Below are 13,771 nucleotides of genomic sequence, written 5' to 3'. Positions count from 1 at the left end.
GACGTTTTGTCTTCCCTCTATTGTCGTGGTCGTCATCATTCAGTCAGATAACACGTTTTTCCTCCGTGGAGTAGACGGTTACTGCATCTACCAGTCCTTGCTGATGTCGAAGCTCCATTCGAACTGTAGGTGAGTCTTCTTGTCGTCGTCGACGAAGCTGGAAGTGGCGTTGTAGTGGCCTCGGGCAAGCATCCCGGAAGGAGCTTCTTCCTCTTGGACTATTCAGAGGTTAGATCATCTGGAATCCTAATTTCAGATTAGGGATACTTACAACGCTTGCTGTACAGGGGCTGCTTATCTGTGTTCGGAGCATAGCTTCCCTATGATGCGTTAGTAATTGAGCAGCAAATGTTAAGTTGAGAATAGTTCTCAAAGTAGACTTACCAGCATCTCGGAATCCTTGCTGACTTTGATACCCTTGCGCTTGACGACCTGGACGTACTGGAGACCGCTGAGAATTTCGTGCTGGACTTTGAAGGTGGCGACCATGGTGAATTTGCTGCCCTCCTTAATCTTGAAGGGGTTGTCCTTGAGGGTGCTCTCGCTACCGGGAGCAGACAGGTCGATAACGACGGGAGCACGGCCGGACGACTCCATAGCTAGAGAGTGAATAATGCAAACTCGAGGGTCGTTCGGATCGGATAGATCCTTTCCGCCGCTTAGACCGAGGGATTGCTTGTAGCGCTGGAGAGATTCGTCGTTGGCATCTGTATCAAGGTTATTGAAATTAGATGAATCCTTTCTATCACTAATTTGTGACCTGGTCTGTTGGAGTGTTTGTGAAGTTGTAGTGAAGGATGGTGAAATGGGGGAGGAATTGGTTGATGAATTTATGAGTGTGATCTCCTCATCCAGCATCATGCTCGGTAGTCCTCTACATGTCATGGCCGGATCAAGTCCGCTTCCAGATGAGGATGTAGAAGAGTGTCTCGTGAACTTCAAAGTGTGCTTCTCCTTGAACCAGTTCAACAAATCCATGCGTAGACTAGGTTTTTTGTAAGACCGTGATGCACTCGCACCATCACTGGACTTGGTCGTGCTAACTTGAAGCTGGTCCTTTAGGTACTCCTTGAGGGATTGTTTGGTATGGGCATTGTCATACTCTGGAATAATGGGAGACGTAGTAACCGGTGGGCAAGGCTCCGCGAAACGGTCATCTAAGTCTTCCTCCGAAAGTCGATGGAAACCAGACGAGTATATTGTATCATGAGTTTGCTTCATGAGCGGCATCGAGACCATGCGTCGAACAAACCCAACGCGTTGAGGGGCAGCACGCCCAAGTGGTCGCGGACGGATCCCATGTGCATCCATATTGAGAGCGAATATGTTGATGCATTGGATAATGTGATTTGATTGAGGTGAGTCTTTGTTGAGATCTTGGTGTTGCTGAAAAAGGGACCTTTGGTATAGCAAACTTGTAGATAAGGGCCAGTCCGGTATGATGTGGATTGTTGAAAATTCCCATAGTCACTGTCGACGGTTGGAAATTTCTTAACAGTCAGGTGTCAAATTGACTGACTTAGGCTTCAGCCTTAGGAAGCAAACAACTCCAAGACCATGTTTCTTCTCGCGTTTTTTTAAGAGACGCGTCTAAAGTCGGTGTCGTGAACTTCGTCCTATCTCCATCCCCCTTTTTTTCACCTAGCCCTTACCAAACTCAATACCATCCCACCTATTCTGTGCCTATAAGACACAGACATCTCTGGAGTAACGTGAAGGGAATGATAGACGGGAATTATGAAGGTACGGTAAGACTAAGTAAAGAAAAAAAAGCCTTTATACATACCCATATTCTGATATTCGGCCAAGCTCTGTTTGGGCTGAGAGAGCTTGTAGCCCTGAGTCTCCTCGGGTAGGTGATCATTTTCGTCTTGAGATGCCATTTTGATGATGCTCTACTACGAAAAAGTAAGGCAAGTAAGTTACTATGAAAGAGAGAGTGTATTTCCAAGTATTGTTTTGGAAAGATGTAAATAACAATAACAGATAATGTCGACGTGTGATAAAATATTGGTTAGGAGGGGTAGACTGGCGGTGATGGCTTTGTACCTGGAGACTTTGTACCTTAGAGGGGTGTAACTAGGCTATCTGGCTACGCTATGTAAGTACTTGAAATATATGTACCTAAGTGGGATTTCTATGTCGATCTGATATAAAGAAGGTGGGTTGGACACGATGTTACAGAATTTGGGGCTTCTGGCCAATTTTGTGGCTCTTAGAAGCTGCATGTCTGCATGTGCAGCTCAAGTGCGGCGGGGCTAAAAAAAAAAAAGGGTGCACCAGTGGCTTTGAGAGGGGCTTTCCTGTCTTGTCTTGTCTTGCTCCCCTGAGGCCAGGTCTAGCCCTTGTTTCCTTTCTGAACATGCTATTGTGCTTCAAAGCCGCGCTTTGCCTAACATACGAATGCGGGATACGTGCGTTAGTGATGTTAGTGATACCCCCGTACTTGATGATGCCCGATATCAACAACTTGGAGTAGGTAAGGGTTATAATATCGGCCAAACCGGCTATGGTCAGCTATGTCAGATAATGGTACCATCGTGCTTCTTTCTCCATCCAACAGCTTCGATACGCTCACACAATAGTATGCATGTCTGCGTGGCACGTACATATGGTATATGGATCCCACTAAATATGCCATATGGTTTATTAGAAGTGAAGACCTTTTCTAAATTGCTAAGACTTTAGTTATCTATGTTGATTCTTTCACATAGGCGTGATGAATCACCAAGCTAAGAGTTACCTATGTAACCTAGTGGGGTAGAGGGTATTTAGTTAAAGGGATAGGTAATTAGGTCGTTTATAAGTTCTGCTATTTCTAACCTGACCTTAGTACTCATTATGAGTATAATAGAGATGATGATGCGGCTTAGAACTGTATAAATCTAATCGACTACCTAAGGTTTTTTAAACATACAACACAGTTTAGCCATATCTGTTCGTTGTAAGAGCAATCTAAGTTCTCTTTTATCCCTGAGCACCCAAGGGTAAGACAGGTAAATACGTGACTAGCTTGGATTTGATATAAATTGACGAACTAGGGAGCTTCCTTATTTTACATCTTTTGGTCCTCAAGCTCTCTGGTGCTTAAAATACAATACAATACACAAGCTACCACGTATCGTACAAACGGGCAAGGCAGGATCGAGTACCTACCGGTAAGGTATTACGAAATAGAGCAAACACAGTATTAACTTATACAGTATAGTATAAATGCACCGTAGAATAGCAATTTCCTCTTCGGTGATACAGTGGGTGCATCCGTATGTACCCCGTACTGGTCTTCCAGAAAAGGTGTTGGTCCGTGCCTTATTCGTACTAAGAAGGAGTTAATAGACCTTACCGCAATATACTTTTCCTATTGGATTATACTTCATAATGGTGGGTCCCCTAAACCCTTCGTGGTAATTCATCAATTCCTATTTCGCGACTGCTGGGCTAATCACCGTTGCTGACAGCAGCTCTAACTTGCAGCGCAAAGTCGAACGAAGCCCCCCCCGGCTTTCTCCCCTTCTCTTCCTCTGACCTTGTCCTTTTCCTGACAACCCGCCTCAAATTCGAGAGAGGAACCTATTTCTTTGCGCCGGGTGTTACAGCTACATCAATCTATCCCCTTAAATGTTTTCTGTGGCTAAAAATTCATAACCTATTATTTCAATTTCCAACTGGGATTTCGAATATTGGTGTAATAATAGCCTCCTCTTCCTGACGCAAGTCTGCATAACGTGAGTGAGATCCATCCTAGCGACCCGCCTATTCGACAGCCCTAAGTTCGCGCTTCTATGGCGACGACCCGCGACATCACATCGCATCGCATCGCATTTCTGCGCGACTCGATAACGAGAAATTGCTAACTTAGCAACCAGCCTCGGTTTTCATTGCCTATCTCTTTTAATACTACCCTCATTTAAATCCGATCGCTCGTCGCGGTTTTAATCGACGCGAGGCTCTATCGCATACGTTAATTTCGGTCGCGTCTTATCCAACAAATCCCAAAAAATGGCTACTCTAAGACGTCTTCCTAACAAACATAATCCTCTTATGACTGAGGACATCCCTCCTTGTATGAAGCATCGTGTCTAGGTAGTTTTTGTTAACTTGCATCGCTTACTCGTTCTACAGATCATGAGCTCGTTTCACGCCGACGCTTGGGCCAGACCCAATTGACCGCGAAGATGGTTGCAGCCGGCACCGCTGGGGATGTCGACCCTACTAGTCTTGGGGTCTTCGACTATGCGCATCTGCGAGCTCCTTTGCCGAAGGGTATCAACTCGGGTATCTTCAAGTCTTCTCCGAACTCGTATTTCCTCATGCGCCGCAGTCAGGATGGATACGTCTCTGCCACTGGTATGTTCAAGGCGACTTTCCCCTATGCTGAGGCCGTAGAAGAGGAGATGGAGCGCAAATTCATCAAGTCGCTACCTACGACGAGCCATGAGGAGACTGCTGGGAATGTTTGGATCCCTCCTGAGCAAGCCTTGGCTCTTGCCGAGGAGTATCGAATTACTCCTTGGATCTGTGCGCTCCTGGACCCGGCTGAAATCGCCATTACGAGTGCGCCTGACAGCCCTCCCAAGAAGATCGCCGCGCCACCAAAATTCGAAGCTCCTTTGCCAGCCCAGCCTCTCCTTGCACCGCCAACTCCGTCATCACTTCCCCGTAGCACGCGCAGTCGTCGCTCAGCCAGCCCTTCAAAGAAACGAGCTATCGCATCTCCGCGAAAGCGGGCTACAAAAGCCTCTACTCCTCAATTACCTGCCGAAATTCCGTCCTTGAAAGAAGAAACCGAGCCCATTACGAACGGTTCGAAGACGGACGAGGACGCCGAGTCTACTGCTGCCACTGAGGAGGTATCTATTAAGACCATCGAAAAGGAGCCCGCTATTGTCTTCGCGCCGGCTGATGAGGATGCCAAGGTGCAAATCAAGGTCGGCCAGGAAGTTGAATTCCATGGTGGTGTCGAAACGACACAAACTACTGTCGAAGTGGAAATTCCCCTCAGTGGAGAACCTGATGCTGAAGAGGCTACTCGGATGATCGAAGAGGCGAAGGAGATGGTGAGGATCGCTGCTGCCGAGACTGCAGCGTCGTCTGGCTCGAACAGCAATACGAACAAACGAAAGGCTGACGAGATCGCTGTCGATGATGATGAGGAGGAGGAAGACGAAGACGAAGCCGAAATATCAGAGGAACCGAGGTCCAAGAAAGTGAAGACGGAGGTGCAGTTGAGAAAGGAGCGTGTCAGGAACCGAGCGCTTGTCGGTCTTAGCGCGACCCTCGCAGTTGGGTAAGTTTCTGGACTATGGTCGAATTCAAACGGTCTCGTAAACTAACCATGTTCTCTAGTGCCCTAATCCCGTACGTCATGGGCGTATTCTAGCCTAGTACTGCCCTCACACGTTGAGCTCCAGGCCCTACAATTGTTTAGTCCCTTAGTATCCCCTCATATCGTCCTCACGATACCGTCTCATCTGGATCATTTTACTGGGTTTCGTTGGTGGGGGAACCTGGTTACTTGTTTGTTATTTTTGCACATACCCCCCCGGTACAGTTGGTCGGAGCTGGCTATTCAGATTCTGATTTCGCGTAGCTATATGAAATGGCTCATGTATACATCACATCCCCTTTTGGCGGTCTCTCTCGAGAAAAGAGGGATCACTCTGCTCCTACACTACAGGTCCCGAGAACTTCATAATGAAAAAGAGAAATTTCACTCGTTCACTCGTGTTTGTGACATTTTTAAGGTCGGTTCTCTGGGAGATGATGATTCAAATAGTTTGGAATAGAAATTTCCTATAGAACTACGAAGTAGCGAGGGGGGTCCTTTTAAGTGCCTAACTCAACAAAGAATCCTATCAACAAAGAAGCTTATCCTCAGTTTGACCGAATTATAGTCTTCGTGATATGGAAAGGGATGTGCCTCATCATGATAAATATCCATACTATATCTACCTACTTCCTTACATGTAGTTAAGGTAAATGTTGTACAACAACCTCTGGTGCTAAACGCGGCTCATCTGATAGTGACTTGATAATTGAACTACGAAGTAGGTATGTACCTAAGCGACTTAATGTTCCGCATTACGCCCAAAAAGGCCGACAGGGATCCACCATCTCTAGCCTGTGGCCCAAGCTTTTAAATTGTCTAAAATGAGAATAAAAATTTTCGCAATCTCATTTTATTCTCGTGATTTTTTTTCTTCCAATTTCAATTTTCATCCCCAGCAGAGGCGTAGCATTCAGACACTGAATGCTTACCAGTCGCAATTGGAGACATCTAGAGAGATGGATGTCTGTAGACCTGGTGTAATAATGGATTGAACGCATTCCCTCTCAGACGCGATGTGCGCGGCGCAGGGCTGTTTTGGCTTTTGGCCCATTGAGGTGAGGTCACTTGACCTTTTAACCTAAGATTCTGGCCGGCAATGGTCGGTTCTGCGGTCCTCGGTACCCCGCGGGTGTTCAGGGCTTTGTAGAGACATGTTGGAGAACCCGTCTCCAATTGACTTTTCTACCCGCGCCTCTTATGTCCACCGTTGTTGCAGTTGGTTGTTTTCACCTGGTGCTGGAATTGTTTTGCACACGCTACCTCTTTCCACCATGAGAGTTCACACCGTTGTTGCACGGAATGCTTTTAAAGCCCAGAGACGAGCCTTCTCGGCTTCGCCAAAACGGTTGGAGAGATATGGTTTCGTTGGGTTGGGGCAAATGGTACGTCATGAGTTGGTTGGAAAGCTTCGTTTTGGCGGCTTGTGCTATGACAGATAAACTAATGGATACGAATTTAGGGATACCAAATGGCCAAGAATTTACAGGCGAAACTCCCGCCGAGTGATTCGGTCAAGTTGTTCGATATTAACAGCGATGCGGTGAAACGCCTAGCTGAGGAGATGCGGACATCTCAGACTGGTGGCGCTGCAGTTGAACTCGCACATGATGTAAATGATGCTGCAAAGGAATCGGTATGTGTCTACTATTCCCTTCATTCTCTAAATTTCAATTTTCGTTCACATGATGATTCTGTTCTATCTATGATCTAAGTTGGGGCCGGCTTGCCGGTTCTTTTATGATTAATCCTTTTTTATAGCCAATCCTCTGAAGAACTTATTCAATATTCAACTTATTTTTAAGATCATGTTGGCTTCTGATGCTAACTGAGTCTTAATAGGATATAGTAATTACGGTGTTACCTGAGCCGGCACATGTAAAGGGCGTGTATCGAGAGATATTATCCCCGGATTTGCCAAAGAAGGACAGGATATATATCGATTGCTCAACGATTGATCCTTCGTCGTCTCGAGAGGTTGCAAGTTGGGTTACCGATGCAAACCAAGGCCAATTCGTTGATGCTCCCATGTCGGGTGGTGTAGTAGGCGCTGCGGTAGGTACTCTGACTTTCATGTTGGGTGCTCCCGATGCTCTAGTACCAAAGCTGGAACCGATATTGCTACGGATGGGAAAACGAGTACTGCACTGCGGCGCGCAAGGCAATGGGCTCAGCGCCAAGTTAGCCAATAATTATTTGCTTGCCATCAACAATATCGCAACTGCAGAAGCGATGAACCTAGGCATTAGATGGGGTCTCGATCCTAAGACGCTAGCCAATATCATCAATGTTAGCACTGGCAAATGCTGGCCAAGCGAAGTCAATAATCCGGTAAAAGGAGTTGTTGAAGGCGCACCGGCTAGCCGTGACTATTCTGGCGGGTTTGGTATTAGTCTAATGAAGAAGGATCTAAAGCTTGCCATTGTAGCTGCAAATGAAGCCAATGCGAAGTTAGAACTTGGCGATCGAGCAAGACAAGTCTACGAAGAGGCTGAGCAAGTAGAGGTATGTAAAGGCAGAGACTTCTCTGTGATATATAGATTCCTAGGCGGCAAGGAATAAGATCTAATTTGAACAATACCATCTAGTTAATCTAATCTGATCTGATCTAATTTGATAAAGTGAAGGCATTAATTATAGCTTCCTTGTAGTTATTAGATCGGCTAGCAATCGCTTATCTAAGATATCTACAAGATCAAGTCTAATGGATATTTCTTGCAGTATGATAGATCAAGGTACGCTCCGGTGCAATGACCCGGGTGGCGCCCGGAGAAGTGAACTAACGCCGTAGCGTCCCGGATGAAGCCTCTTCCGCCCAAAGATTGGGGGTCCATCGGGCCCCCTCTAATCTAATTCCACAACTCTCTTTAATGTGGTGGTGACTTGGTCATGACGATACTTACCTGGCTCTCTGCTCAATCTCACTTGTACTTTGTTTGGAGCGAATATGCCTAGTTAAGTAGGTAGTACCTACATCTATCTCTGCAAGTGTAAACGCCCATTCGACAATGCATGCTAATATGACAGCACAGGCCTTGGCCCTCGGAGCTGGGCAGGTCGTTTCGTCAGCTCGGCAGCGCAACCGAGCTGGGCATCGGCGTTCTAGAAGCCCACATGGGGGGTCTTGTCAGATCGCTTAAGCGCCACCCAGTAAACCCTACCTACCTACTAGGGGCACCTGGCAGTGGGCATCTCTTGTCCTTTTTTCCGCTTTTAGTAACCTTCTCGTTGGGTATATACCTATCCGATCAGATTCCGCACACGCTATCTTGCGTATTCGCTGTTTTTGCCCGGCTGCCAAGCTGTTAGGTAACTAACACCCACACATCCTTTGTTCCCGCTTACATACCGTACAGTACCTCGCCTCGCCTCCTCCCCCCACCGATGATGCCCGCGTTAATCAGATTGCCGTGCCCGTGGCGCGAGATAGATCGCCTGGAATATGTATTCCCACGAGGCTCCCGCGACCCTTATTTTTCTTCCTTCTGATTTTCTTTTTATATCTGTAGTGCCGCGCTGCTGGGTCGTTAACGTCAGGTTGAATCTCTTGTTCCCTGTATATACTTCGAACTTGGGTATCCTATAGTACTTTAAGCTATAGCATAGCGTCTCTCGCTAAATTTTGTTTCGTTTCGGTTTATTTATAGCTTGCCTGTTGGCGATACGTTCCGGTGATTTGGATTATCCAAGCGCTTGCTTTTCGAGATCTAGCTAGCTAGCATTCAACAAATCGAAAAAAAAAAAAAAAAAAAAACGTCAACTCAACAGCTGGACGTTGGGCGGTGGTTGCTATTATAAAGGATTTATATAGCTAGAAGGGAAGGGGGAAAAGGAAAGGAAAGAAAAGAGTTAATTCATACCGAGTTATTCCAAGGCTTGTCCAGCTCAACTTTCAAGATGTCGAATACTACGGATGCGCCGCGCCATGTGTCGTTCAGATCCTGCACTGAAGTTACCCCTTACTGCCCGGTCCAGGCTACGGTTCTGGGATACTATCCCAACCTCGGCGTCAATGCCTTTCTCGCCGCTGCGTTTGGCCTGTGCATCATAGGCCTCGTCGTCACTGGTATTTGGAAGAGGACTTGGGGTTATTCCGCTGCCCTCACCGCGGGATGTGTTCTGGAGTTCGCAGGTATGTTCTATCTATCCTGCCCTTGCTCTATGGGCTTGCTTGTCCTCAGCGCGGTGCATTGTTATGGAAGCGCACCTTTGCGTATTCTTACATCCAGGTCCAACCAGCCAGCCTCTTATATAAATACATAATATAACCTATCCATACTAACCCCCCAAACCCCAGGCTACATCGCGCGCGTCCTCCTCCACAACAACCCCTGGGACTCCAGCGCCTTCCAGACGCAAATCTGCGCCATCATCCTCGCGCCAACCCTAATCTGCATCTCCATCTACCTCACCCTCAAGCACGCCACCCTCTCCATCAACCCCGCGCTCTCGCGCCTGCGCCCCCGGCTCTACCCGCTCATCTTCGTCCCCGCCGACGTCTCCTGCCTGATCCTGCAGGCCATCGGCGGCAGCCTCGCCGCCTCCGCCGGCTACGACAACCCGCAGCTGCTGCTCTCCGGCGACCGCGTCATCATCGCCGGCATCGCCCTGCAGTCCGCCGTGCTGGCCGGCTTCGGCGCCCTGTGCCTCGATTACTACCTCCGCACCAGGAAGTGGGTGGCGGGCGGCCAGGCCACGCCCCAGGCCCTGGCTATGTGGAATGATAGCAGGTTTCGCATGTTCTGCTATGCGGTGGCGGGCGCGTACGCGGGGATTCTGATACGGTGTATCTACCGGATCGCCGAGATGGCGGGAGGATGGGGAAACAAGATCATGCAGGATGAGCCGTCGTTTATTGTGCTTGAGGGATTGTAAGTGTTATCTATCTATCTACCTATCTACCTTAACTCACCTCCCCCCTTTCCCCCCCTTCCAACCCTATTTTCTCTCTCTCTCTCTTCCCTTTCTCCCGAGAGACATCTACTAACAACACAACACAACAACAGCTGCATCCTCATCCCCGTCGTCCTCCTAACCGCCTTCCCGCCAGGCTTCCTGTTCCCGGCAATGGCCGAGCGGGAAGCCCAGCGCTTCAAGAGGAAGAACAAGGGGGAGAAGGTAGCTAGCGAGGAGCCCATCGCGTCGGGCGACGAGGGACACCAGACGGAGCAGAAGACTCTTGGCGTATAAGATGTCAATGTTTTCTTCGTTTTTATAATATATTGCTGTTCTCGTTTTAGTTGGGAATTAGACGTACGACTAGCTGCCTTTTTTGTTTCGCCCGCCTGGTTCGTTTGCTTTTTTGCATATATATAGCATGTGCGATGATATAGACACTCCTACCTACCTATTTACCTAGATATCCGCGGTTTTGCATACCCCCTTAATATTCCTTACACATATTTTTTATCCATTAGCTACGCAAAGTACCACTTTCCATTACGAATGAGACAGCAAGTCCCCGAGTCGAAAAGTGCTAGGAAACTTATGCACATTGATTCTTTGCATAGTAATCGGATATGTGGGAGATCTTTCCATTGTTCTTTCTAGGTAGGTAGACAACTAAAAAGAGATCTAGCAACGCCTGGTTCTATGTAGCCAGTCCTAATGCCCTTGGTGTCTATGCATTTCTATTTGTATAGCTCCATTCAATATGCAAAGAAGTAACAAGTTCGATGTTACCTATTAAGGAACCCTTCTAGCTCAGCTTTAGAGTTGTCGAATTCCTCATCAGTCTCTTCTTCTTCCACTTCCTCCTCCTCTTCTTCTTCCTCCTCTGATTCCTCTTCTTCTTCGCTCTCATCTTCCTCCTCGCCATCATCTTCTACCTCCTCTTCCTCGTCCTCGGCGAGCCAATCATCTAAAGTCTTGGCCCCTGTCCCTGCTGAGGTGGAGAGCCCATTGCTCCTACCTGCTTGCGCTCCCATGGAAGAATCCCCAAGCATCCGCGCCGCAGGGATAGCTCTCCTCTCTTCACTATACTCGTTCGGAACGCCATCCTGAGCCCGAAGTTTCGGGTCCGGCTCCCTGCCTTCTTCAACCCAGTCTGGTAGGGGCTCGTACCCTCGTAGGCCGTGCACTCCTCCACCTCCGGCAAGCACCAGTGCCGAAGATCCTAGTAAGAACCCTTTCCGTGTCTCTGACGGACTTGGCGCTTGAGGTGCGGGTTTCGGCGCAAGTAGCATTAGCGTCGCTAATTGAGGCACGCTCAGCAACGCTTTATATAAGCGTGTGCGGTCGCGCAAATCGTATGACGTATCGTAACGCACAAGTAGGAGGACATAATTCCATAATCGGGCTATAGGATGATCCTCTGAGTTGGGTGGAGGATCGTTGTTCTGCTCGTCCGACTTTTGCGCTTCCGTTGTCCTGTTGAGATGGTGTAGGTAGACTTTCGCTGCGAGGAGGACGATCTGCCGCTTAGCGATCTCGGATTCTTCCGCGAATGCTTTCAGAAGTATTCGCAGCACGTCAGCCGCGATGTTGTCCTCGCCGTTTAGACCAGCAAATTCGCCCACGAGCCAGATGATGGTTGCGCGAGCTTGCGGGTCGGTCGCGGAATCGAGGTTCTTCGCCAGGCGCACAACGGTTCCCATATGCGCTTGAGGTTCTTGTTGGATAAGGTGACGGATTACCGTGAGGGACTCGGCAGCTAGCGTGCCGTCAAGACTCGTTATTTGCCCCAGTAGTAGTCGCATACATCGGGGTGCGGTCGCCGGATCTGCTTGCGCGCATCGGCCAATAGCTCGCACTGCTTCGCGAACAAGCGACTTATTCGTCCCGCGAGAGAAGTGTTCGAGTTCATTAAGGATGAGGCTCTTCGTTTGTAAGGGGCTGTGGGGGAATATTAGTGCGAGTACCTCGAGCTTCAGCTCCCACACTGGAGTTGTGTCGGTAGCGCGAACGAGAAAGTGGGAGGCGTATTTAACGAATGGCTCTGGGTGCGCAAGACAGACAGATACTATATTATATAGAGCGACTTGCTGAATGTCCTGTGCTCCCCGTAAAAGAGCGACTAACGGACCGACCGAGGTTTTAGTATATTCAGGTGTACCTAAGTCCGCATAACAACGAGCCACAGCTACCACCACACCTGAGTTTCTACTTTGTAGAAGTGGTTTGATTCCATTAAGTAATAGGACAAGATCCGGATCGAGAATGACTACCCGTTCCCCTTCTGAGGCAGGTTCCGATTCACCCTCCCCATAGAAGTCTTGGAGATTGTCCGATTTGTCTTTTGATCTGGCAGCCTTCGTCCGCCTTGGGAAGCACTTCCGCGCGTATATGGACATCATTCTTAGCACTGCCAGCTGACTCCACTCGTCCATATCTACAATCTTCTTGACGAGACTCCTGTAGTGCTTGTGGATTAGGTCAACCCTGTCGGGACATATTTCCATGTAAGCGCTGACCGCGGCACCGGCGACAAAGTACTGCTTGTCGCCTAGGAGCGTTGTCAGGTATTCTAGTAGCTGGGGTAGGGTGCTCGGTTCTAGACGGTAACATTTCGGTATGGCGAGAGCGGCAGCCTTGCGCACATGAGGGGACATGTCGACTACCCCCTTTTTGATAGCTAAGGATACAATCTGACTGATGACAGGGACTCGAATGCCGGACATGGTTCGTAGGGCGAGTGCTCGTACTTGGGGATTCGAGTCTGATAGAGACTTTTGGATTGTATTAATGGACAAGAGGGCCATATCTGGTTCTTGTTCGGCATGGTGTATAAGGTATATGTATACAAGTTTCTTGATTTCGAGGTTCGGTGATGCGACATTCTTGACGATGGAAGAGAAGAATGGGAGCGTCTTCTGCTGACGGTACATCATCTAGTTAAGTAGGATCGATCAGTCGGCGTGTTCCAGTAGTCGGCAAAGGGGGATAAAGCATGCGTACAGAAATAACACGTCGCAGTCCATCGAGCACTTCACGGTCATTTCGGCTGTCGAGAAGCTTCTTTAGTTGCGCCGTCGGTAGAGATCGTGTGGTACTACGAGAGCTCCGGGCCGCTTGGGCCGCATCGAGAGTGAGCTCCCGAGCTACGGGAGAGGGAGGTCAGTCTACCTCGGTCAAGCCATGTCAAGCTATCCTTAGAAGAGAATATGGGGATTCTCACCGCTCTCAAGTAAATTAGATATTCGAGAGATAGACTCCATAGCGTAGTTGAGGAGGCGCAGACAAGCTCGTAAGCTGTTGCGTCGGTTGCCGTGTTCTTAGGTGTGTGACGTCGGTGGAAGAGAGCTAAGTTCAGTTGCAGCAGTGTTGAACTTTTGGCGGGGCTTTTCCCCGGTGACTTTTTATGGGGCTACCTTCAAACTTACATTATGGGGCTGGGGGGGTCTATTGACATGATGTCAGCAATAGTGATAAGGTGTGGACATAATGTCGGCTATGTAACAGTCAGGAATCAGTCCCCTAGCTAATTGGCTATCCCTTTTAATATAG

General features: G+C 48.5%; 5 protein-coding genes across 5 annotated transcripts; 3 read left to right on the top strand and 2 right to left on the bottom strand.

The window, feature by feature from the left end:
- Positions 1 to 87: 87 nt before the first annotated feature.
- F4817DRAFT_357903 (E set domain-containing protein) lies at positions 88 to 1,883 on the bottom strand (the record flags this gene model as incomplete). The annotated part of the gene is made up of 4 exons (XM_049305965.1): positions 88 to 218; positions 272 to 320; positions 385 to 707; positions 1,787 to 1,883. 4 exons carry the CDS (start codon positions 1,881 to 1,883, stop codon positions 88 to 90), a joined length of 600 nt encoding a protein of 199 aa, XP_049160430.1.
- Positions 1,884 to 3,999: 2,116 nt separating this feature from the next.
- F4817DRAFT_314654 (DNA-binding domain of Mlu1-box binding protein MBP1) lies at positions 4,000 to 5,380 on the top strand (the record flags this gene model as incomplete). The annotated part of the gene is made up of 3 exons (XM_049300438.1): positions 4,000 to 4,063; positions 4,123 to 5,287; positions 5,347 to 5,380. The coding sequence occupies 3 exons, from the start codon at positions 4,000 to 4,002 to the stop codon at positions 5,378 to 5,380; spliced, it is 1,263 nt and encodes a 420-aa protein (XP_049160429.1).
- Positions 5,381 to 6,191: 811 nt separating this feature from the next.
- F4817DRAFT_333772 (putative 3-hydroxyisobutyrate dehydrogenase G6G8.5) lies at positions 6,192 to 8,023 on the top strand. The gene is made up of 3 exons (XM_049302797.1): positions 6,192 to 6,711; positions 6,789 to 6,962; positions 7,169 to 8,023. The coding sequence occupies exons 1-3, from the start codon at positions 6,481 to 6,483 to the stop codon at positions 7,886 to 7,888; spliced, it is 1,125 nt and encodes a 374-aa protein (XP_049160428.1). The 5' UTR covers positions 6,192 to 6,480; the 3' UTR covers positions 7,889 to 8,023.
- Positions 8,024 to 9,059: 1,036 nt separating this feature from the next.
- On the top strand, positions 9,060 to 11,023 carry F4817DRAFT_333762 (RTA1-domain-containing protein). Its single transcript, XM_049302796.1, has 3 exons — positions 9,060 to 9,458; positions 9,624 to 10,197; positions 10,333 to 11,023. The coding sequence occupies exons 1-3, from the start codon at positions 9,224 to 9,226 to the stop codon at positions 10,514 to 10,516; spliced, it is 993 nt and encodes a 330-aa protein (XP_049160427.1). The 5' UTR covers positions 9,060 to 9,223; the 3' UTR covers positions 10,517 to 11,023.
- On the bottom strand, positions 11,005 to 13,482 carry F4817DRAFT_314651 (ARM repeat-containing protein; the record flags this gene model as incomplete). Its single annotated transcript, XM_049300437.1, has 3 exons — positions 11,005 to 13,155; positions 13,223 to 13,365; positions 13,443 to 13,482. 3 exons carry the CDS (start codon positions 13,480 to 13,482, stop codon positions 11,005 to 11,007), a joined length of 2,334 nt encoding a protein of 777 aa, XP_049160426.1.
- Between the last annotated feature and the right edge of the window lie 289 nt (positions 13,483 to 13,771).

The sequence above is a fragment of the Daldinia loculata genome (genome assembly GCF_022478755.1).
Source record: "Daldinia loculata strain CBS 113971 unplaced genomic scaffold F4817scaffold_16, whole genome shotgun sequence".
In the NCBI taxonomy this organism is placed as follows: Eukaryota; Fungi; Ascomycota; class Sordariomycetes; order Xylariales; family Hypoxylaceae; genus Daldinia; species Daldinia loculata.
The sequence above is the reverse complement of the archived record's forward strand: the minus strand, read 5'-3'. Positions and strand labels throughout refer to the sequence as shown.

Bases quoted from the DNA above. Each gene is read 5' to 3' on its own strand.
- F4817DRAFT_333772 (XM_049302797.1), top strand. From the start codon at position 6,481: ATGTTGGAGAACCCGTCTCCAATTGACTTTTCTACCCGCGCCTCTTAT. The intron at 6,712-6,788 runs GTACGTCATGAG...ATACGAATTTAG, and splicing joins TCGTTGGGTTGGGGCAAATG to GGATACCAAATGGCCAAGAA. The intron at 6,963-7,168 runs GTATGTGTCTAC...GAGTCTTAATAG, and splicing joins ATGATGCTGCAAAGGAATCG to GATATAGTAATTACGGTGTT.
- F4817DRAFT_333762 (XM_049302796.1), top strand. From the start codon at position 9,224: ATGTCGAATACTACGGATGCGCCGCGCCATGTGTCGTTCAGATCCTGC. The intron at 9,459-9,623 runs GTATGTTCTATC...CCCAAACCCCAG, and splicing joins ATGTGTTCTGGAGTTCGCAG to GCTACATCGCGCGCGTCCTC. The intron at 10,198-10,332 runs GTAAGTGTTATC...ACACAACAACAG, and splicing joins TTTATTGTGCTTGAGGGATT to CTGCATCCTCATCCCCGTCG.